We start from the raw sequence: 25,857 nt of genomic DNA on the forward strand, positions 1-25,857 counted from the left end.
TTACGTGAGATAATATATGTAAAGCACATAGTAGAATGCCTTTCTCATAAACAGTATTGAACAAATGTTCCCTTTCTACCTAAATTCCTTTCACTTAGAGCTTTGACTGTGAAATCACCTCAAGATTTCTGTGCTAGGAGGTTTCAGTGGCTCTAGAAATGAAGATTTAGGAGTCGTCAATATAGTAGGTGTAGTTAAAGCCATGAGTAAGAATATACCCTGTTTAAATTCATCTCTTCTGTTTCTACATTTTTGCTTATGCTGTGTTCATGTTTTTGCAGCTAAATATGGCTCCAGAAAAACTTAAAACCCTTCTGACTGATCTCATTTTAAATTCATGACCATGAACCTCAAGTGAGTCTTTAATTCTGCCAGACAATCATACTATACCTTCCTGGTTCATTCTTTCCCACTCTCCTAAATAATTATTTCACACTTTGTTCTCTCTGCAAACTCTCCATCCTCAGTCTCATGATGATCTTTCTTTCTATTTAAATGACGAAAGTGAAGGACTCAGGAAAATTTCACTAACTACCCACCTGTTTGCATGTAACACACACATACTATTTTCCTGCCCCTTACCATCCCCAAAGCACTTCAGTAATATTTCCTAGCACATAACTTAGTGGTGCCTGCCTGGCTTACAGTAGATAGATAGATATATATCGATCCCCCTTTTTTGGCCTTTTCCACTTCTCTGACCTCATTGCATTGTCTGTACCACATATTTCACTTTTAAAATATCTAGTTCCAGAAACATTTATTGTCACAAAGGACAATACTGTATGATTCCCTTTATATGAAATATCCAGTTTAAGTAAACCTATAGAGAGACAGAACGTAGATATGTGGTGTCTAGGGCTGGGGAGGTTAGGGATATTGTAGGGGAGGATGAAGGCTAAGGAGTGTTGGGTTTCTTTTTGGGGGTGATAGAAATTTCTAAAATTGTGATAATTTTCACACAACTCTGAATATGCTAAAAGCTATTGAATTATAAATGGGTGAATTTGGGGGTATGTGAATTTTATCTCAGTATAGCTGTTTTTTTAAAGAAACAGTTATTTAGTACAGTATTGGGAGTTCCACATATATTTATCCTCCACATTTAAGCCTCATAACAGTCCTGGTTTCTTCTTTTTCTAATGAGGCAGCCAAGGCTCTAAGAGGCTGAATACCTTCCCAGGACCACAAAGCTAATAAGTGGCCCAGCCACATGTCGACCTTTAGACAGAGCTAACCATGGATTTGAGTTTTCCTTATTAACTAAGAGGGGTATATTTTTATTTGGGTGTACACTGTTTTTAATGTATGGACTTGACCCTTATTAACTCTGACGTCTGATGCCACTAGATTAACATGTGATGTAACCTTCTATTTGCTTAAGAACATATGGAGATTGTAAAGAGGGAAAGATAAAACAAAAATGGAAAAATGATTGATAATGGTTGAAGCTGGATAATAGGTACATGGGGGTTCATGGGTATAGTATATTTGTGTAGTTTTGAAATTTTCCATAAAGATTTTTGTTGTTATTATTTAAAGGGGACTTGACTAGATTTTAATGGGCAAAATAGAATTAGATAATTGACTAATTTATTCATTCAATCATTTATTTATAGAGCATCTGTTATGTGCTAGCACTGAGCTAGGCTAAACTCAAGTAGTTTACATATTCACAAGGGGAAGGAGCGACATCTATATTGTATGTCTGAAATACCTGCATGTACAAATAATATAATGTAAGACTCAAATGTGATTTTTATTCAGCAAACCTAACTGTTCCTTTGTTCATTCAATAAAGTACTTACTAGGTATGAGGCAAAGTGCTAGGGATGGAGCGAAGGGATACATTTAAGGGTGAAGAAGTAAAGGATGATGATGAACCTAGCAGAACTGGATAGTCTTTAGAGTTTATGGTCAGAAGTTGTGGAGACCTTATGGCCTAAAATCAAAGCTTCTGATGTACTCTTTCCTTTTTAACCTTTCTGCCGTTCGGACTGGGTATTTTTTCAGCTTTGGAGACAGGTATGTCTTTGGAGTGTTTGGATATTTGACCAGGACACAAAAGCGTGAGACCTGGCTATTGTACCTATTCTGGTCTCAAGGGAGAAAGATGAAAGAAACCTTCGAATCGCCATATATAGGTTTTTCAGCCCAATTAAGCAAGATTGAAAGAGAAGCAACAACTTGAAGAAGGCTTTGACTAGATACAGGATTAAATAAGAGCACCCTGTGACATATAGAAGCAATAGAGTATAATGCTTAAGAGTACCCACTTTGGAACCAGGTCTCTATATATAGGTTACTTATTGCCGTTATTTTTCATCAAAGTAGCTGAATGATGAGTCTGTATCTGGGAGTGTCCAGGAAAATGAAGGCAAAATGAGTATCGCTGTGTGTGTTTGTAATTAAAACTATTTCATGGTTTTGTTTTGTTTTTTATGGAAACAGCACACCTATAATTTGTATTTTGTTCCTCTTAGATTCTTTTCATGTTCATCTTCAGTGAGCTATTATAAAACAAAATCATTTCTAAAGCCCAGAACCTTCTGAAATTATAAGGAAAACATTTTTGTTGTTGTTGTTTTAACCTTTGTCAATCTCCAAAACAACTCGAAAAAATTAACCCTAATTATTCTCCCCAGCAAGCAAAGAATCAGTATTAAAAATTTCAGCTTAAGGGTTTCTCTTCCCCCAAAATTTAAGCATCTAAAAATAGTTTCTTAGGATAAAAGTTACTCTTTATCAACAAAAATAACTTCACAACCACAATACTATAATGAACCAAAATTAAATCATAGCTCTAAATTTGGTGTCACTGCTATTAACCTGACATGTTATATACAGTCTGAATGTGTAATCTGAATTAGAGACCTGGGTCTAGAACACAAATGCATTTTATATAAGTCTGTTGTACATCCTGGGAGAATCAGCATAGAAGAGACAAATCTGTTTGTAAAGTGTGTTTCCAGAATTTTGCTTGAGGTTTCTGTAATTTAATTCTCTTGGTATTTACCACATTTTGGAATTCTTCCCAGGACAGTTTATTAGTACTTGGATTTTGGTTTCAGTCTCTTTCCTTTCTCTGTTTAACTTTCAATTTTTCAGTGAGTACTTGGACTGTGAAGGTTAAGAAGACCAATAGTTCCAGAAACTAAATTCTATATTTAACTGCAGACTGGGTGTGGTTCAGAAACTGCAATGCAAGCTTGCTAGTATTTTGCCAGTCATCAAAACCCTGACCTGCAGGGAACATTCCTTTTCCTAGTCTTCTGACTCTGAAATATGATGAATTTTGATGATATATGGTGTACACATTTGTATGTGTAACTAAAATAAAGACAGAGTCGCATAGGTTCAACCTTGAAGTGGCTCTGGAAGATGTTTCTTCTGTGTTCTTGTATAGTAGTCTCAAATGGTATTAACCTTCCCTAGTTTCATGGCGCCACTTCCCATTATTGTTTTATTACCTTTAATTACTACTGTGCGATTTAAAAATTTTTTTACACAGGATGTATTCTCCACTTCATCTTTCTTAAGTCATGAAGCCACATTTTCTTTTAATGTTTTTATCTTGTTTTGCTTTATATAGTTTTAGACAGTTTCCTAATTACCGTAAAAATGGAGAAATAACTGCTTGTTCTACTAGTAAAAATTTCCCTCATTTTAAAAAAAGCACTCTTATCTCTTGAAGAGAATCCTATTACTTTGTAAAAGGGAAAAATAATCACCTTTTCCTCCTTAGCGGTATCCTTCTGTATTATTTTGTGTAGTGTAGTGTCCTAGTATCATTTGGTATCATTCATACTATACAGAAATCCATGGAGTAAGAGACTCTTCTCATTTCAGTAAGATTACACCTAACCACAAAAATATTGGAGCAGAAATGCTTATAAATGCTTTTGTAATATTGCTCTTCTGAGAGATTGAGACCCATCCAGATGTTTCTTTGAATGACAGCTTGAGCCATGTGAACAATAAAGGGATCATTTTACCTCTGTTGTACAAAAATATATAAATTGCATCTGCTGACCACTGATTCGGTTTAAGCAACATTTAAGAACCTTCCCTTGATTTCATTTACTTGTATTTGGTCACATTTCTGCAGAGAATAAGGAAAAGACCCTAAAGATCATCTAGTTCAAACAGTTTGTCTTTTAAAACAAGAACTAAGAAGTTAATTAACTTGGCTAAACTCCAGAAGAAATGAGTTTAAGTTGCTTATTTTGAACCCATAGCCATATGAACCATAGAATTTTTTTAAGCATAATATTGATCTTTTCTTTCTCTTCTTTATTTTTTGTTAGATACACATTTATTGAGTGTCTGCTATGTGCTAGGCCGTATGCTAAGAATTGGGATGCAAAGATGAATAAAAGGAAAGTCCTTATTGCATTTAATTGTCTTCTTGTCTGTGTTTCTTTATTCATCTCTTATTTCTTTCAGGCCCTCTTAATCTTCCTTTTTCCCTGCTAAACTCCTTTCTGTATCTTCCTCAAGGTTCCTCACTTTCTGTTCTTTAGTTTGCCAGAAAAATTTCTATTCAGTTTTTCTTTCTTCTTCTCACACTTTCTTTTAAGTATGCTTCCTACCCTCCCACCTCTGTTCTTCTTAATTGCTTCCTAGTTGATCATAATGTAAACTTCAGTATATGCTTTAGTTTTTCTTAAACTTAGTGAATAAAGTATTTTTCTATTTCACTTAAAAAGCAAATTAATCAATATTTATTTTTCAAAGAATTAGTAAATGTTATATAATTTCTAAGGGCCCTTATAATTCTCAAAATTGCATTGCTGTATGATTTTAAGTAATTTCTTGTTATGTGTGGAGCCTTTGTTCCCTTTAAGACTGTGGCTTTTGTTAGGAAAATCTTCTCACCCTAGAAGTAAATCTTTGAAAAACAATTGGTGCTTTGTATAACTACATGAATGAATAGACTAACTTCAAAGAACAAAATCACCTCCATTATAACTGAGTTCTATGAGAAGACCAGTTATCTAGGACGTCATTCATATATATATATATATATATATATATATATATATATATATATATATATATATATATATCTCCCCATTATTTATCTTGGCACCTTGTTTGGCAATCAGCTTGTACTTTGGTCCCTCAATTTCTCTGTTTATAGTAATGAAATACCTTAAGGGTATTGCAACCTGAAAATGCAAAGAAATCATTGTTCACCTACCTTTTATCAGTCTAGGTAATGAGAATTACTTCCTTTTTCCTTATAAAATGAAAAAACTAAAAGCATTTCTCACTGCTGAGAAAAAAATTTGCTTCTCCTATTTTTCATTTTATCTCTAAGAGTAAAACTTCCTTTAGTATTTTACAGCTGCAAAGAAACTTAAATCTTATTTTCTTCTTCGTTATGTTGCTGCTGAATTGAGTGGACTAGCTAAAGAAAATATCTTTTTCATATCTGGGATCAGAGACCACGTGTATGACCAAGATAGTGACTTTGCATAGGAAATTCAGTGAATTTTTTTTAACTTCTTTACATTTAACCATGATAGCTTTTTAGCAAGCTGCTAAGTTATTACATGGAATGTAGTGGTAAAGTAACAGATGTGGCCTGTGTAAATTCGAAGAAAACCGTGAATGAAATAATGTTAAGCAATAGAAGAAAAATTGCATTATTACAATAATGAAAAAGGAATACACATACAAAGATAAAGATTGGGAGCAGCAATAAAACTTTTAAATAAATGGTTTGCCCTAAATGTCGAATAGTTTGCACATTTTATGTTAGTTTTTGTCTTTCTCTTTGTTTGTTTCTGATAATATAGTGGTTAAGAACACAGATTGTTTTTAAAAATTATTTTATTGAGGTATACTTGATCTACAACATAGTGTTAATTTCTGTTGTCCAGCAAAGTGATTCAGTTATACCTATACATATATTCCTTTTCATATTCTTTTCCATTATGGTCTATCACAGGATGCCAAATATAGTTCCCTGTGCTATACAGCAGGACCCTGTTGTTTATCCATTCTATATATACTAGTTTGCATCTGCTAGTCCAAACTCCTAATCCATCCCTTCTCCATCACCTCCCCCTTGGCAACCACAAGTCTGTTCTCTGTGAGTCTGTTTCTGTTTTGTAGATAAGTTCATTTGTGTCATATTTTAGATTCTACATATAAGTGATATCATATGGTATTTGCCTTTCTCTGTCTGACTTACTTCACTTAATATGGTAATCTCCAGGACCATCCAGGTTGCTGCAGATGGCATTATTTCATTCTTTTTTATGGCTGAGTAGTATTCCATTGTATATATGTACCACATCTTCTTTATCCATTCATCTGTCGATAGACATTTAAGTTGTTTCCATGCTTGGCTACTGTAAATGGTGCTGCAGTGAACATTGGGGTGTTGGGGTGCATGTATCTTTTTTTAAAAAACTTTATTTCTTTTAAGTCTTTATTGAATTTGTTACAGTATTGCTTCTGTTTTATGTTTTGGTTTTTTGGCCACAAGGTATGTGAGATCTTAGCTCCCCAACCAGGGATCGAACCTGCACCCCCTGCATTGGAAGGTGAAGTCTTAACCACTGGCCTGCCAGGGAAGTCCCGCATGTATCTTTTTGAATCAGTTTTCTCTGGATGTATACCCAGGAGTAGGATTACAGGGTCATATGGCAACCCTATTTTTAGTTTTCTAAGGAACCTCCATACTGTTTTCCATAGTAGCTGCACCAGTTTACATTCCCACCAACAGTGCAGGAGGGTTCCCTTTTCTCCGCACCGTCTCCAGCATTTGTTGTTTGTAGACTTTTTGATGATGGCCATTCTGACTGTTGTGAGATGGTATGGTACCTCTTGGTAGTTTTGATTTGCATTTCTCTAATAATTAGTGATGTTGAGCATCTTTTCATGTGCCTGTTGGCCATCTGTATGTCTTCTTTGGAGGAATGTATGTTTAGGTCTTCTGCCCATTTTTCAATTGGGTTGTTTGTTTTTTTGTTACTGAGTTGTGTGAGCTGTTTGTGTATTTTGGAAATTAAGCCCTTGTTGGTCACATCATTTGCAAATATTTTCTCCAGTCCGTAGGTTGTCTTTCCATTTTGTTTATGGTTTCCTTTGCTGTAAAAAAGCTTTTAAGTTTGATTAGGTCCCATTTGTTTATTTTTGCTTTTATTTCTACTGCCTTGGGAGACTGATCTAAGAAAACATTGGTACAATTTATGTCCAAAAATGTTTTGCTAATGTTCTCTTCTAAGAATTTTATGGTGTCATGTCTCTTTTTTAAATATATCTTTTTTTAATTAATTGATTTATTTATTTGGCTGCGCCGGGTCTTAGTTGCAGCATGCTGGATCTTCATTGCTGCGTGTGAGATCTTCATTGTGGCATGTGGAATCTTTTTAGTTGCGACATGCAGGATCTTTAGTTGTGGGATCTTTTTTAGTTGCAGCATGTGGGATCTAGTTCCCTGACCAGGGATCAAACCTGGGCCCCCTGCATTGGACCACCAGGGAAGTTCCTGTGTTGTCATGTCTTATATTTAGTCTTTAAGCCATTTTGAGTTTATTTTTGTGTATGGTGTGAGGGTGTGTTCTAACTTCATTGATTTACATACAGCTCTCCAGCTTTCCCAGCACCACTTGCTGAAGAGAGTGTCTTTTCTCCATTGTATATTCTTGCCTCCTCTGTGGAAGATCAATTGACTGTAGGTGTGTGGGTTTATTTCTGGGCTCTCTATTCTGTTTTATTGATCGATATGTCTGTTTTTGTGCCAATACTATGCTGTTTTGATTACTGTAGCTTTGTAGTACTGTCTGAAGTCTGGGAGGGTTATGCCTCCTGCTTTGTCCTTTTTCCTCAGGATTGCTTTGGCAATTCTGGGTCATTTATGGAAGAACAGAATTTTTAGTTACAAAGACTGGGGTGCTAGTCTCAACTGTCTTACTCACTAGCTGTGTATCGGTAGGCAAATTCCTTGCTATAAAATGACAGTAATAATCAAACTTATCTTATAGGAGTGCTGTGATTTAATACTGAACAATGGGGCTTCCCTGGTGGCGCAGTGGTTAAGAATCCACCTGCCAATGCAGGGGACACAGGTTCGAGCCCTGGTCTGGGAAGATCGCACATGCCATGGAGCAACTAAGCCCATGCGCCACAACTACTGAGCCTGTGCTCTAGAGCCCATGAGCCACAACTACTGAAGCCCACACGCCTAGAGCCTGTGCTCCACAACAAGAGAAGCCCGCACACTGCAACAAAGAGTAGCCCCTGCTCCCCGCAACTAGAGAAAGCCCGTGTGCAGCAACAAAGACCATACATGCATAAATAAGAAAAATACTGAACAATGGTGCACGTGAAGTACTACCTGTGGTACGTGACACACATAGTAGGTGTTTAACAAATATATTCCTACTAAACAAATAAGAACTTTCAAAAAGAATTCTGGGTTTCTTCAAGTGGAATTTTCTGAAGAATTACCATTTTCTGTATTCCTAAACCTCAGCCAATAAATGTCTATTTAGCCTTTCTTTACTCAAAAGAAAGTCATTAATCACCTGTGTGCCAATCACTACACGAGTGCTGAAGCATATTTAAAGATAAGGTTTTGCTCTAGTAGGTCTCAGTCTAGTGGAAGAGTCAGGTTTAAAGAAACTCAGAAGAGATAGGCACCAGGTACAGTAGGAGATAGAGGAGAGTGGTGTGAGGGAAGACAACACCGAGGTGACACTGAAGCTGGGTCCTGGAGAGCAGTATGATTTTGGTGGGGTGGGGAAAGGAAGAAAGACATGCTTGGCAGTGGAAGCAGTATATGCAAAGGCACAGAGGCATGAAACATCAGGTAACTGGAGTACATGGTTAGTCAGGCAAGAAGCGAGGCTGGGGAAGTAGGATGTATCCAGATTGTAGAAAACCCTTGTCTTGCCACAGTTGTAGCATTTGTCTTTCTCAAGCATTCATATTTGCATCCATGCCGAAATATGGTTGTTCTAAAAATCTCTTAAGACATTTTTTAGGTTGTTTGTGCCACTTTCCTCTCACATATAAAGCACTGATAATAGTTCTTTTATGACAGGGACTCAAAATTATTTTGGAGGGTAGAGGTAGATTTTTGTGTCTAATATTTGTAAAACATCCTGGGATTAAAAAATTGAAACTGTTTTGGGAATTCCCTGGTGGTCCAGGGGTTAGGACTCTGCGCTTTCACTGCTGAGAGGGCCTGGGTTCAATCCCTGGTCGGCAAACTAAGATCCCGCAAGTCGCGTGACCAAAAAAAAAAAAAGAAAGAAAGAAAACAATTGTTTTGAAAATCTTCTCAGTCTTCCTTTTTAAAGATAGGAGCCTAAATGATATTCCCTTCTCTGTGGCAAGGAAATATGTTGAAATTCCAGCCATTTTCAATTTAAACATTTTTGACCCATTTTTTTTCCCCTGCTGACGTGGATTATTATAAAATTATAGAATCCAATTTTCCTACTGACTTCTGTTATAGCAGTGCATTGTTAGGAAGAAAATTTGAGCTATATCTTTACCAGAATGAATTATTTCGCCATCTGTTGAGTAAATTTTACCTGGTACTTCAGTGACGTAGTTTATGTTCTCCTGCAGACAAGGGTTTGGTTACACCCAACGGGTTCCTAGGCTAGCACAGTGCTCTGCATAAAGTGTGACATCAGTAAGTGTTGCTTGAACTTGACTGAATTGACTATTTAATAAGACCCTACAACTTTAAGAAAATTAGGAAGTGGTGTCGCCCATCTCCCCTGCCAGACATATTAGACTTGGGATGGGGGTAGAGTAATACAGTATTTTCTAATTTTGTTAAAATTGTAAGGGCTTCAATTCAATTCAGCAAGAAACAATAATTCGATAATTTAAAGTGATCCACTCAAAATGACTCAGAAACAGCAGAAAAATTACGTTTCAAGGCCTCAATGTCGTTTTTCCTTAGCCTGATCACTGTACTATTTTCCCCCCACAAAACCCACTTTGTGGGAGTGGAATTGGGTCCTGTAAAATCTAAGGGTCGCCTTGCCGTCACTGCAACCCCTGGCAAGCTGGTCTTCCTTTCCCTCTCTTCTGATGTCATTGCTGTCCTAGGATAGAAAATGCTGCAAGAATACATTATAAATTTTGGAATTAATGGATGCTGGAAGATGAATTTTAAAAAGAGTTTAACGTCTTTAATACTCCTTATGGAATGACTCAGGTGGAACATAATGAACTACACCTCCTGTATCTCTGCAAATAGAAGGAAGTTCTTAACATTTATTTAAGACAGCAGGAGCCTGAACATGACCTCATTTCAATCCATTAGACTATTTGAGGGAAAAAACAACAAAACTTTCCCACTTATTGACAGGTAAAGTTATCCCAATCCATTTCTCATAGCCAGTAAGAAGATGAACTGTCCTTAAATGCATTTTAAAATTGGCAGATTATACTTCCTGGTTCCCTTTTGGTCAAACAGAAATAGCCAAAAGAGAAATTATCACCATTTTTTTGAGGCTGATTAAAAATTCTCCCCACCCTTGTATAGAAGCTATGCCAGCAGTTTCATTTTGTGCAAACAACAGACCCCTCATTTCTCTAGTTCCTGAGCTAATTAAACAGGACCAAAGACCCCATGTTCCTCATGTTGTTCTGTGGCCACAGTTTACAAAGACATGAAGTGTAGTTTGGTAAGTATTGGTGTTGCATGTGAGGAGTTACCAATAAAGATATGATTCATCCCAGAAGCAGAGTTATACACGTCATAGTATAAATATTAATACTGATGGAGATCAGGTTATAGACCAACTAGAAAATCTTCACAGAAAATGAGTGAGCTTTTTCTTTTATAAACTCAACAAATGTTTATTGAGCTTCTACTTCATACCACTCCTTATGCTAGACACTGGTTGGGATACAGTGATTAACAAGACAGATATGGCCCTTATAATAGTGCATTTCGAAATCATTGTTGATAGACTAAACATTCATAGCGTGTACCAAGGTTTGCATAAGTGTTTGATGTTTGAAGATCTCAAATTAGTAGAAAATGAACTTGTGGGTAAATATTCTACTTCTGTTTTAGTTGCCTTTTGGTTGAAAAAGCATGCATGCACCATGTAATTTCAGTGATAGAAAGCATCTAAAAGTGGTCTTTTTGAAAACCTGTGTACCATAGAAATCTCAATCATAATAGTGCCTCATCCAAATATCCTGTTTTATTGGTTCCTACTTTGTCACGTCATCCACTTAAAGGCCAGACAGACCTATAGTTCTGTTTTGAGACTATCCTATAATTATCATCTTTCTGGGGGCAGAAACCTTAGTTTGTCATCAAAATACCTTCCTTGGAATATGACTATATCCCAAATTTGCTCTTGTATCACTGTGAAGAAATTTATTTATCTTGCGCACAATTGGTAAGATAACTTTTCAGTTCTGGCAATATTAATGTAAGTAGCATGTTTTTTGTCAAGTGTTATAAGAATTAATTCGACTTTTTAAAAGGCAGTTAGCAGTCATTTATGTATATCCTGGGTAGTTTGACTAAACTAAAAACAGCAGCAAACCCATAACACAGGAGATTAAAAAGTAGGTTTAAGAGAGAGTAGCAAGTACCTTTAAGTACAAGGTATTGTGTTTCTCCCTCTTCAGGGAGGTATCAGAATAATCTCCAACCAATGTACCTCTGATTCTCTAAAGAATCTATGCTGTTGGCCATGTTTGGTTTGCTATTTGTTGAGACCTCCCCCAGGAGGACAAGTTCTCGTTTTAGATATCCTTTTATGGTAGAGGTAGTCATTTTGCAGAAGCATAGTATTAATCATAAAAAAAAAACCATGCAGGAGACAGTGGATTGATTTTTATCAGTCTTGTTCTATTGATCTTCATATTATAGTAAACTGTTGGTCAGTAGTGTCAGATTGGTAAGTGGCCAGTTTATAATTCAGTGCTTTATATTTAAAAACAGGCTCCCTGCCTCAGGACAACTTGTACAGTGTAAGAAACTTAATTCCAGGTCACCTTACAAAACTTTTTTGTAAACCTAATTCCGACTAGCAAAGGCTGTCAAAACAGAGGGGGGAGGATACAGCTGCTTCCAGCCAGAAGCAGAGGCAGCAAGAGGCATACCAGCTTTCATGCTTTGACAGTGTAAGTTCTGGTAGATGCAGTTCACTCTCCAAGGTACCACAGTTTCCACTGGTATGAACTTCACGTAATTATCACTCACATTCGGTAGTTTCATTAGGAAACTAGGAAATCCGTGGACCAGCAAAACCAAACACTGCCCTCTTGTGCATGTTCTTTTTCTTATTAAAATAAAATGGAGGGTTGAGCAAACATTTAATGAATGCTTCAAGAGAAATACCATACCATTTCTCGGTTGTTTTTCTTTAAGGTGGTTAGAATTTGTCAGTTTTACTGTTTTGCCTGATGACTTCAAAACATTGTCTCCATTCTTCTTTTCACAGTCTTCATAGAAAGACTGATGACTAAAAAGGTAATACATATTAGAAGGAAAACTTGCTCTATATTGTCAAGTAGTAATAAAACTCACACCAAATCTCTACTGTGGTAGGACTTCATTTAGGGCTGCATGTCACTGGACAAACGATAAGCCTGTGTTGTTTCTAAGGCTTAGTGATAGGCTAAAATGTGTTAAAAACTCAGTTCCTAAATTCACTGTTAGTCTTGAAATCTATTTATTAAATAGCAAGTAAGGTCTAGTGGCAGTTAGCATGCTGCAAGTAAATATAACATTTAAACATAGAATCTTTGCAGTGAAGGACCTCGGGAGATGAAAATTTTGTATTAGGGCACGTTTCATACATGGTATCCATAATTGTATCGTGTGTCGAATTTTCTTTTTTACATTAGTGAAGAAAGGCCATCCTGAGGAGGACTTGGAAGCTTTTTTTGGTGCTAGTGTCTGAAGAGGTCCTACTAACTCTTCTACAGTAGATTAACTGTGCTATATACATAGTCTTTAAATGTGTATGGATGTTGTGTTTCAAAGGAGAAGTCCTAGAGTTTATCAAATTCTCCTCTGCCCAGGGAAAAAAGGTACCTCAGTGTTATTATGGTTGTCTCCAGAGCAATTAGATTTCCTTTCCCAGGAGGAAAAAGCCCCTAGGTATAGTAGCTGCGGTCCTGGGGCTGTCATGGGTATCTTACTACTGCTGTCACATCTTTGCTTCTGGGAGCGCTTGTGAAATTTATAGGAGTTGATTTAGGTGATTGATTGCCACAGAGATTTGTGTCTTAAAGGAAGTCTGAAACAATACTATGTCATAGCTAAATAATGACCACCATTCCTGTGAGCCCTTTGAGCCAGTGAACTCAGTCAGGAAACTTGAGTTCTGGGTTGTGTGACCTTGAGCAAGTCAAGTCTCCCTTCATTCTTTGTCAGGACCTACTGTGTGGTGTATCTAAAACCATGTGTAATGAACGGTGTTATGGGATTCCATTGCATTTATGAATTGGGATTCTAAAATTCAACTTCTCATATCTGAATCCTTTAATCTCTTCATAGGCCAATACTAATTTTTCCACTTAAAGTCTTCCCTTTTCACAGGCTTTTCTATTCTATAAGATGCGGCAAAGTCTCAAAAACTTACAGCTTCTTCTATAATAGAACTCATTCATATTTTAGCTTTTACTTGGAAGGTCATGTGAACCTTACAAAAGTCTGATTTGGAGGGAGCCATTATTTATTTTAATTCTGTAGAATTAAAAGTGAACTTTTATTTATAAAAAATACATTAGTGTAGAACATCTTTTGTTTGTCATACTTTAGTGTGTTTGCAAAACAGATGTTTAAAGTGTGAATTTGTTGCCAAAACGCATTAATAAAAACTAAGAAATTTATTATTTAAAAATAATTTTGTGCAGTTCTATTTTGTTCATGCTTTGGGACAGCAAACTTTATTTTCAAATAATGCCTTTTTAATTACAAAATAAGCACATACTTATATAAAAAATGGAGAAATGCAAGAAAATATAAAGAGGAAAATTAAAATGAGCTTAATGAGATAATCATTAACATTTTGGTATGTTTCTTTTTCGCCATTTTTCTGTTACATATATATATCTGTATATCTTTCTAAGCAAAAGAATTTTGTATAAGAATATACCATAATTTGTTACCCAGTCCCCTGCAGTTGGACATTTGTGTTGACAGCTGTATCCAGCTAGCTCAGGTCCTAATTTCATAACTGCTTATGTTGCCAGTTTGTAAACAGATACAGGGATGGTAAAAGAAAGAAAAGTATTTTGAAAAGCAGTTATAAAATTAATCAGAGTTAGGTTTATGTAATATTACATAACCCAGTTTATTTTTATTTGGGGTAACATTTTTTATTAGAAAATTAATAGTAACACATTGTAAACTATTTGGAAAACAATGTATAAAGAAGAAAATAATATTTCCATTCATAAATAACCACTAAAAATATTTTGGTACATTTACATTTGGTGTTTCTATCTTATCTGTATTTTAAACACAATTAGAATAACTCATACTTGGTTTTGTAAACTGCTTTTTTTCACTGACATTTTCCGATGTCATTTAGTACTCTTCGAAAACACGATGTTTTTAAATGGCTCCTTCTTTTTTTTCAAATGCCTATACCATAATCATGTTTAACCATTATTATTTTATTAGACATTTAAAGTCTTCCCAGTTTTGCCCTGTTAAATAGTCCTGACTCAGACACCCTTGTTCTTACCTTTTGTCTTAAGAATAATGATATGTTTGGCTATATTACCAGCTCCCTACAAAAAGCTGAATTTATTCACATCACCAACAGTGGCCTTGAGCATGCACTGCTCCTGTCACCACAGCCTGCCTTCCCTGCATACCGTAATCTTTTTAGTGAGTGAAAATCAGCTTCATTTTACTTATTTGGTAGGTGAAAAGCACTGTTTTAGTTTTGTCTACATTTAAACTTCTCTTTTTTTTTTTTTTTTTTTTTTTGTGGTACGTGGGTCTCTCACTGTTGTGGCCTCTCCCGTTGCGGAGCACAGGCTCAGCGGCCATGGCTCACGGGCCCAGCAGCTGCGCGGCATGTGGGATCTTCCTGGACCAGGGCACGAACCCGCGTCCCCTGCATTGGCAGGCGGACTCTCAACCACTGCGCCACCAGGGAAGCCCTGGAATTTATTTTTTATTTAAATGTAGATAAATCCAGTGCTTTTATTCTTGTGTGACTGCCTCCGTCACATATGCTTCCTCATTCAGATGTTTTCTTTTACATTTAGCCATAAAATATTGGGTTTATAAGGTGAAGGTCTAGTTTGGTCTTATTTTCCAGATAGCCAATTCTCCCTTTCTTCTTAGATTTAAAATTGTTTCTTTCTTGCATATAAAGTTATTATATTTGTTAGTTCTATTGATCTTATCAACAATTCTTGAACCACAGCTCTGATTATCATATAATTTCACAATATTTGACAAGAGAGAGAGCCTATTTATTACCATTTTCAAAATGTTCTTAACCATTTTCATCTGTTTTTTCAGGCAAACGTTCAAATAGTATTGTTGACTCATAACACTCCCACTGAGAAAAAAAGAGGGAAGAAAAATATGTGATTGAAGTTAAATTTCATTGAAGTTAAACCTAAAAATTAATTTGGGAAGAAATGACATTGTCATATTATTCATTCTTATCTAGGAATGTGTTATATGCCTCTCATTTCTTGTGTCTTTTTTATACCTATCAGCAAAATGAATAACATTTTTTAGTTTTTTGTATGGTTTCTATATTTTTCTTGTTAGACATTTTTATTTTCTCATTTTTCTTGCTCTCATGAATAGATGCCTTTTTTTCTGTTAGGTTGTCCAATTGCTTATTATTGATGCATAGGAAAGTTTTGATATTTTTGTTGGCCTGTTTAGTACCCAACCATCTGATTGATTACTTCTGAGGCAATTTGAATTTATCCCTTGGCTTTCTTGGTATAATATAATATGCAATTGATATTTTTGTGGCTCTCCTTCCCAATTTGTTTCTTAATTCTGTTTCATGCCTTATTGTACTAGGACTTTCAGAAAAAACATTAAATTATAACAAAAGTAAAGGTTGTATTGGGGATGGTGAGCTCTGTTGCCTTGTTTCTGATTTAATGGAGATGCTCCTAGCATCTTATCATCTTATTAATGTTACCAATTACTGTTTTCCCAAGATTTTACTGTGAAAAATTTTAAATGTACAGCAGAGCTGAAAGAATTGTATAGTTATCACCTAGATTCTACCATAGTTTTAGTATACTTGTTTTATCATACATCTCTTAGCACATTTTTTAATATTGATAATCTCTGTTGTATTACAGAAATATTTATCTGTACTTACTGTTCCAAGATTTTAAAAAGTCAACGCTGCACTAATTGTAAAGATACAGATGAATACAGCAATCTCTTAGCTCCATTATCATGAAGTAGCCAATCTAAAAAAGTTAATAAAGCTTTGAATTGGGGGTTTAGTGTGAAAACTGTTCAAATGGAGGACAGTGTTAAGCATCAAAAGAAGGATAGCAGTCCAGTTTGGGTTACAGGAGGAAAAAGAACTGAAGTTAGAATTTTTCTGTATTTGACCAGACTTTCAAAGAATGTCTTATTCAGCTGCTGACAGACTACTTACTTACAGAAATAGCTACTTATTCCAGTCTACTTGCCAGGTGTATTCTATAGTGAAATAATGTCCATCAAGTTATGATAATTGAATCACAGTATCTCTTAAGACTATCCATTCTTTTTGTACTGATTCTGTTTACCCAGAGTATTAGTTTTCTAGGGCCAACATAACAAATTTCCACAAACTGGGTGGCTTAGAAGGTGTCAGCAGAGTTGGTTCCTTTGGGAGGTTCTGATGGTAGAAACCCTCCCACACCTCTCTTCTAGCTTCTGTCAGTTGTCAGCAGTCCCTGGCATTCCTTGTCTTGTAGATGTATCACTCCAGTGTCTGCTTTCACTTCCTCATTGTCTTCTCTGATTGTGTTCTTTTTTTTCTCTTGTAAGGACACTCTCGTTGGGTTTAGGGCCCAGCTTGACCTCATTTTGATCCTTCCCAAAATTACATCTGCAGAGACCCTATTTCAAATAAGATCACTTTCTGAGGTTCCAGATGGACATGAATTTTCAGGTGACACTCTTCAACCCACTACATCCGGCGACTTCTTTCGTAAGCAGCAGTGGAAAGAGCATGGGCCTGGAAGTTAAGGAGCTTGTCTGTAATGCTAGCCAGCTCTGTAACTTTGGGGAGCTTATTAAGTGTAAGCTTGTCATTGTCTCTATTTCTCAAATGTGGAAGTTGATCGGTGAATAATCTTTCAAAGTCCCTTATTGTCCTGAAGTCCACAGTGAATGATGAAGAGTCATATGCATAGCTGATTTATAGCTCTGCCCCTCTTATTTCTCTCTGACCCCTGATGATTTTTCAGGGATATTTTTAGGTATGATTAGTATCAGAGGGGCTTTGAGATCTTTGGATAAAATGTAGGATATCACTGTCCAGGTGTGTAAGTGAACTGAGGATGTTCCTTCCTTAGACCTTTATGGATTAACAAAAGAGAGCTGCTGTACTTAAAGAAACTTTTCCCATTTTTTTCATCTCTGCCTTCACTCTGTTGTTTAAAAACAACCCCCCAAAAAAAGAAAATTTTAAATTATTTTGTTGCTGAAGATCATTTAACACATAGATGCTCTCAGAGAGGAGATGGGACAATTAGGTTCCAAAGTATTTTAGTTTAATGTTACTCTCTTTCCTGCCCTCTACCCAGTAATTTTACTTAGTGATGAAGAAATGCACACTGGATTGTAGATAGTGAGCGCTGTATGACAATCCTGAAACCTTATTTTGAATTACTAAAATGGTGAGGTTTAAATATCTCTTCAGGAGGGATAGTTCACTTAAAGGCACAGAAGAAAAAAAAAAAGTTCATTTACATGGCATTATCCCTTGCTTAGAGAGCCATTCCCTGCCTTCTATATGCTCACCAAGACACAATAGGAGGAACTTTCTGGCTGCAGTTTTTATAGACTTAGTGTTACTGAAATGAAGGTGCCTCAAGGACATTTCAATTTGTTACTAGCTTATGGTTTCTCATCTCATGTAAATTATTTTTCCACCTTTCATTTTAAGTCTTTGCTGTCAGGGTCTTGCAAAGCGATCATTTGGTTTCCCTCTGTGAAGATACTCACTGATCACTCAGCTGACAATGTCCTTTGTCTATAAAAGTGTAGTACCCTTAGGATTTATTTTATCATTCTCATATTACTACCTGTAGATTTCTGTTTGCATCTCTTTCCCTTTTTTGTCTTATAAAATGTCTAGGGCTATAAACATTCTTATATGGGACAGAAGAAGTATATTTCAGAAACAGGTCCCTTTTAGAGTCTTAGAACCAAGTTCTCCTACAATTTATCCACCTGGTAACAGCAGAAATATCTATTCCTTTGACATAACTTAAGCTTAAAATGCTTGAAGGTGAATAATGAATAGTGCGTACTGTTCCTAAAGCTGTCTCTTTTGGTGGTGGGGCAGGGAGGGGGTGCCTAAACCCAGGAAGCAAGGCTGTCTTGAATTTTTATTACCATCCTGAAATGTCTCTCTCGCTCTTTTTTTTTTAAATTTATTTTTGGCTGCATTAGGTCTTTGTTGCTGCGTGTGGACTTTCTCTAGTTGTGGCGAGTGGGGGCTTCTCTTGTTGTGGAGCTCGGGCTCTAGGCACGCAGGCTTCAGTAGTTGTGGCACGCGGGCTCAGTAGTTGTGGCTCACAGGCTCTAGAGCGCAGGCTTAGTAGTTGTGGTGCACAGGCTTAGTTGCTCCGCGGCATGTGGGATCTTCCCAGACTTAGGGCTCGAACCTGTGTCCCCTGCATTGGCAGGTGGATTCTTCACCACTGCACCACCGGGGAAGCCCCTGAAATGTCTCTAATCTCATCTTTCCTCTCTATTTCCATGCCTTAGCCTACTTCAGATCCTCTCCTCAGTTGTTACCACAGCTTCCTAACTGGCTTTTGCCTCTAGTATCACCAGAGATACTGCCCTACAAAGTAAGTTTGATCATATAATACCCCTGCTTAAAAACCTTTGCTTCCAGTTGCCAAAAAAGTCAAGTGCAAACTCTATCATACTCTTTAAAATCTGGACCCAATATTTTTCTTTAGTTTGATCCCCAGTCTCCCCATCTCATGTATATTTCGTCCACACTGAACTCCTCATTCTCGGAACATTTGAAGGTCTTTCATGACTCCCTTTCTTTTACATATTGCTTCCTCTGCCTTGGGTTATTTCACTTTATCCACCCTCTATGATCTGTCTTCAAGAAGCGTGCACAAATGTTGATTCCTCTCTACTCCCATATACTACATTCATACCACTAATACAGTCCATTTTACAGTGGACTTTATAATGTGTTTTGTTACATACATACATCCCCAGTGATTACACTGGGAGGCTTTGCATGGTTCATCTTTTGCCACTACTTTGCCAATTGCTTGGTATAAACTAGGACTCAGTCAACATTTGGGGGTGACTAAATGAATCATTAATTATGTCTAAATATCGAAGTCATTAGACCTATTTCCCAGCTTCATTGATAGTCTATTGGTTATGTATAGTTGAAAAATAAACACTATACTAATGGAATTGTATTCAGCTATATCTGAATATACCTAGAGAAGATGGTGTACAGTATGGTGAGACCCCAACTAGCTTTCTCCTGAAAGAGGTATTCTTGGTTTCAGTAAAAGCCTTAACTGAAACCACTGTTTTCTGTTTTCATCTCTGTTTCCTACTTCCATTCATTCATTCTTTCATGTATCATTTATTCACCCATCTTTTGATCAGACACTTACTTACTGAATGTCTGTTACATGCCAAGCAGATTCCTTGGGCTTAGATAGCTCCTCTTGTAAGTAACTAGATAGAAACCGTAGTTATTATTTTCTTTGATTCAGCTTCCTTTGTTTTGACAATATCCAGAACACAGAGCACATGTGAAAAAGACATAGGGATTTTAGTTAACATTAAATTCAGATAAGTCAATAATGTGATGTGGTCCTGGGGTGACCATGTAATTTATTGTCTAAGTGGGATACTTTAGGGGAATGAGAGGGGGGTTTGTTAATAATCCAGGATAACAGCACTATTTCAGGCACACCCTACATATAATCCTTATAGTCTAATCAGATTGCATTACTAGTTGCCTTCTGTCTTCCAGGCACATCTTAGGTTTTTCTACCTTTATATTTTTGTCTTTACTGATAACTTTGCCCTTTCCTGTCCAATGCCTGGGGCCTCTGCATCCCGCAGAAGCCTGTCCAAATCAGTGAGCTTTGCCAGGTCAGCACAGTCCATAGAGATATCTCTCTAACCTGAATTTATTTACCGTATCATTTATATAGTTAATTAGCAGCTAGATGTATTCTGGTTTGTCACAGTTTTACTGTTTTGACCGTTTCTTTAACTCCTAGTGTTTAACTTTTTTAAACCTGACGTCTGCAACTGAACTGTATATTGTTAAGGTCAGGGCCATGTTTTGAACTTACATCTACTCAAGTACATACTCATACTTACGTAATACTTATTTGTTGCATATTTTATTTCCTGGCCTACCTTTGTCTTTCGTAAAAACTCTTCCACTTTACATCAGTGCAGTGTGTCTGTCTGCCACCCCTCCCACCATGACCAAGAAGAAAGCTTTAAGAGCTTTGTAATTTTTTTGCAAAAAAATTTTAACTATTACATTTTAAACTTAAATATTTACCATGAAGTATCTTAAAATATATCATTTTATCAGTTTAGATTATACTATCGATATTTAATTAATATTTTTTAAACATTGAAACATTGCAAAAAGATGAAAAGTGGTGCTCACAGCCCAGTGTACACACCTCCAGCTGTGGTAGCACATTTTAATGAAAATTGAAATATTCAATAGCCCTACATTTCTTAATTATAAAAATAATAGGTCTTTAACAGAAAAGAAAGTATTAATTGCCAGGCTTAGAGATTTAGAACTATAGTTAGTGAATTATATTCTTGAGTCTTTAATTTGGAAGATGTTACCAATTTATTTTTATTCTGACTTTATTTTATATAGTTAAATCCTAAAAATACAAATTAAATAAGATTTTAAAAAACTTTTAAACTCATTAATCATATATGCCACGAATCACTGCCAATTCTTATTTAACTTCTAGAAATACTACGGTTTTATTCTGTTAGTCACTAGAATGGCAATCACAAACCTAATATTTTCTAGCCGATCCAGATATACTTTCCAAACATAAATTGTTTATGGAGTTATATTAATCAGTAAACTAGTCCTTAATTGTCTGAATGTTTTCCCAAAGTTCTTTTATTAAAAAGAAATTTATGAAAATAGCATATGTTCATTTCAGAAATTCAACAGAGAAGTATACAAAGCAGAATGTGAAAACCGATCTTAATTACCACCAATATTTCCCTTTCTTCTACCCACCGCCCCCAGCATTCTTGCTCCCAGGAGATAATCATCACTTGTAACAGTTTAGTATGTACCCTTCAAGACCCTGTTGCAGTAACTCTATACCCTTGATGGTCAACAGTTCATTTACAGTGACATCCATTTCTTTTGGAGGCCCCTACACTGGGCTGGTGGGGACTTTTCCATTGTTACTGAGGAGCGCATATCATCAATGAGGAGTGCATGTGGGGATGAGTCAGACTTGGCACCCTGGCCTCAGGTGGCTTTCAGTGTAGTCAGAGAGGTGTACAGTGATAACTGTAATACAAGATGAAAAAGGTGTAAGAGAGGAACAGATGAAATGCTGTGGGATTCATGGGGTAAGGAAATTATTTACCTTTGAGGTGATATTTGAGCAATGCTGTGAGAGACAGACAAGATGGTTTGGGGGCAGGGAGGCAAAAAACAGATATACTGGTAGGAGAAAGGCACAGAGATGCAGGGGGTTGACAAGGCTATTCCATTTTCCTAGACTGTAGCATGCCTGTATGAGAGTAGCAGCAGATAAAGATGCAAAGGTAGTTTGGGGGAGAACTCTAAACACCTCTATAATAAATCTTGAAAAACTTTTGAACAGAAAAGTGGCATGACTAGAGATGTACATTAGGAATATTAATCAGACATTAGAGGGAGTAGAGTGTCGGTCACAGGCTTTGCAGTAATTTGGAAGAGGAGTTACCACAATGAGGTGTAGTAGTAGCCATTGAGCTGTAGCTGAAACAGGAGCTCTAGGTCTTAGCAGCTACCATATTCCATCAAACCTAAGAAGGCTTTGACTGTATGACACACCTTTAGTTTATGTACTGGGGTGGGCGTGGGTGGAGGGAGGACACTGCCAGTTAATTTTCAGACACCACCAATTATAAGATGTACCTGATTTTAGAGATTATAATAATGAGGAAATGTGCATCATAAAATCAGTGAAATAGAGTAAATTGCATGTGCACAGGGAAAAGAAGGGGTATGCAAGAAAGAAAGGAGAGAGTTGAGAAAATGAAAGAGGGTGGGGGTGATGAGATCAAAGGCACAAGTGGAGAAGTAGACCTTGAAGAGGAGAATGCATCTTCCTCTGCCATGAGATGAAGAGAAGAATGTGCAGTGACTCAGAGACATGTAGAACTTGAGAAGCTAAAAACATTAAGCAAACCCATATTTAATAACCTCCATCTTGGTAAAAGAGGAGGCAAGGGCATCTGCGAAAAGAATGACGGTAGTGGGTTTGAGGGCTTGGGACTTCAGAGTGGAAAGGTTTCGGGTAAGTGGGGCACTAAAGATGGAGTATTAAAGACAGTTGGCTAGAAGGACAAAAAGCATTCCCAACAGAAATGAGGGGCCCAGTTAAGGTTGAAAAGCACAGATTTATAAAGAAACCAATTGGCCCTATTTTATGACTTTGTCCAGAAACACTTGGTACCCTGCGAGAAGGATGGAAGAAAACAAGAGGAAGGTGCTTTCTGCAGGGTGGGAAATTGGCTGGATAGGTATGGTGGAAGGACAGAAAAGCTGAATAATCAGAATTTCTCCTAAGCGATACAGTTGATTCGGCTTGCCATGGAGTTCAGGCTGAGAAATGAGAGGTAAGGCCAGAAGAAGAGTAATAGATGAACAGATTTTTAAAGTTGCAGTAGGGTTTTAAAGGATTCGAGATTATAAAGAAGGTGAAGAAAAAATTATTTTGGAGAGGTGGAGTAGGTGAGTGGAAGGTTGATTGGGGAATTTCAGATCATAGGGTTGAGTATTGAAGATATGTTATCGTTCTCAAACACAGATGGGAGTATATCTCTGTGTGGCCTGAAAACCTCTATTTCAGGGTGAAGTCTCTACTACTCATAGAACAGGCAGGGCTCATCACAGGCTGGCCCCATCCTACTCTTCCAGACTAGTGTCTCCTCATTGCTTCCCCATATTCTAACCACACTGAACTCTTCTCTATGCCCAGAATCCTCAAGGCTTTTATCTACCTTTTGCCTTTGCTCATGCTCTTTCCCTCGCATGAAATGTTCTTCCTTCTCTCCTCTGCCTTGCAAACTCCTGTTCATCTTCAAGACCTAACTCAGACGGCACTTCCTCTGCCAGGTCATTCAGCAACACTGAGCACACCTTCATCTGTGTGAACTCTGCTCTGTTCAGACATCCTATGGAATTTTATCACAAGTGTATTGATTTATATGTGTCTTCAGTAGATTATAAACTCCTTGAAGTCAGAAACTAATTCTCTTCTTTACCCACAGTGGTTGCACATAACATTAGGTACTTAATATCTGCTTTTGTTGTCTTTGTTGTTGAATTTTAAATGCATGAGCTAATCCAGTGCTTCTTAAACATTAATGTGCATTCGAATCACCTGGAGATCTTGTTAACATTCGGATTCTGATTTAGTCTGAAGTGGGGTCTGGGATTCTGCCTTTCTAACAAGCTGCCAGGTGATGCCCGTGATGCTGGTTAATGGAAACTAATCCATAGTGTCTTTGCCCAAGTAAATAGCAGAAGTGGAGTAAAGATAAAGGTCAGTAGGAATGTGGAAGTGGAGCAGAGATTGGAAGAACTCTCAGTATGAACACGGAAGCCCTAAAAATGATAGCAGAATGTCACGTGGGAAGAGATGCTTAAAGCTTGGACTTAAGCAGGAGACCATTTGTGGAGGGTGGTAGTTGACAAGACTGGATGATATCGTTCTATCACTTGTATTTTAGAAAAGGAAAGGCTGTTTGGTGATGGCAGCTGCTGTGTCAGGACTACGGTGAAGGATGGTCTCATGGAGAGGGCTTCAGGGGAAGGGAGTGGCATTGCAGAAGGCGGGTTTGGGGATTCACAGGAAGGGTTAGGGGCCTCCAGTGTTTATTCCCAGTAGAATGGCATTTTCACCAGTGCAGACAGAGGGTGAAGGAATGGGAAAGCTGCTTTCTGGGGGAAGGGAAGCCCCTGAGGAGATGAGAGGTACTAGAATTTAACAAGGAATCATTTCCTGATCTTAAGTTTCCAGGTTCAAAGCACAGAAATTCCCTTTTTCTTTTTTATCTTTTATATATTTATTTATTTATATTTTATTTTTGGCTGCATTGGGTCTTCGTTGCTGCACGTGGGCTTTCTCTAGTTGCGGCGAGCAGGGGCTACTCTTTGTTGTGGTGTGTGGGCTTCTTATTACGGTGGCTTCTCGTTGCGGAGCACGGGCTCTAGGCGCGTGGGATTCAGTAATTGTGCATCGCAGGCTTAGTTGCTCTGCGGCACGTGGGAACTTCCTGGACCAGGGCTCGAACCCGTGTCCCCTGCACTGGCAGGCAGATTCTTAACCACTGCACCACCAAGGAAGTCCACTTTTTTTTTTTTTAAACTCATAGATGACAGAAGAGGCAGTACTAATAAGCATTCTGTTCCCACATATAGTCTCACAGATCTGATAATGCTAGGGATGGGTTCAGTAAGCCTAATTTCTTTTAAGTACTATTGTATAGAAGCAATATATGCTTTTCTAACATTGGGGAAAAGGCAAAAATAAATTTAGAAATGTTTAAATTTCCTCCTACGAATCCCCTTCTCCCACAAGGAGGTAATCCAGCTTGATGTGTACCCTTCCAGCTTTTATCCATGCAAATTTAAGTACACATAGACAGGAATTTTTCAAATTTCTTAACAGTACTTTTACATGCACATTATTCTACAGATTGTTTTTCGCACTTAGGACTGTGTCATAAACATCTCTCCAGGCCAATGGATAGTTTTTCTAGTAATTTTTAAATAGCTATGTATAAATGTAGATGTCCCATAATTTGTTCTGTCATTCTCCTACTGATGGGACAGTTGGGTAATTTCCAACTTTTGCTACTACAAACGTGACACGCAAAGAGAGTTCTGTTGTTACCAGTGCCTTAGTAACAGAACTCTGTGATTTCAACCAGTCACCCATATCACAAGTAACTTTTTTTGTCAAGGACCTCTTTTAATGAAGCCTAGCAGTGGCCAGACCTGTACTATCCAATATAGAAGCCACTAGTCACATGTAGCTACTTACATTTAAATTTACTAAAATTAAATCAAATTAAAAATTCCCTTCCTCAACCACATCAGCTTCATTTCACGAGCTCAGCAGCCACATGTGAGTAGCGGCCACCCTATTGGACAGTACAGAACAGACCGTTTCCATCCTCACAGAAAATTCCATTGGACAGGCTGGACCAAACACTCTAATGTTACATCCTAAAGAAGAACATCTTTTTCAGTGGGCTGGTGTTTTAAGGAGAGCACAGTTTTTAAAAGTACAAACTTTGTGTCTTAATTGGTTGCCTCTGCAGTTACTTCAATGAGAATCAATACCCAGATGAAGCAAAAAGAGAAGAAATTGCAAATGCTTGCAACGCAGTTATACAGAAGCCAG

The 25,857-nt window shown here is 37.2% G+C and overlaps 1 protein-coding gene across 9 annotated transcripts in view; it reads left to right on the forward strand.

The window, feature by feature from the left end:
* Positions 1 to 25,857, forward strand: part of HMBOX1 (homeobox containing 1) — a 185,312-nt gene that overhangs the window by 149,987 nt on the left and 9,468 nt on the right. For all 9 annotated transcript variants that reach the window (XR_009564410.1, XM_030879145.2, XM_030879150.2 and 6 more), the window contains exon 7: positions 25,775 to 25,857. Coding sequence is in view for 8 of the 9 variants with exons in the window: in XM_030879145.2 (XP_030735005.1) it covers positions 25,775 to 25,857 (83 nt within the window). In the remaining variant the exon portion in view is untranslated. The remainder of the gene's footprint in view (positions 1 to 25,774) is intronic.

Source organism: Globicephala melas, chromosome 6 (genome assembly GCF_963455315.2).
Source record: "Globicephala melas chromosome 6, mGloMel1.2, whole genome shotgun sequence".
NCBI lineage: Eukaryota > Metazoa > Chordata > Mammalia > Artiodactyla > Delphinidae > Globicephala > Globicephala melas.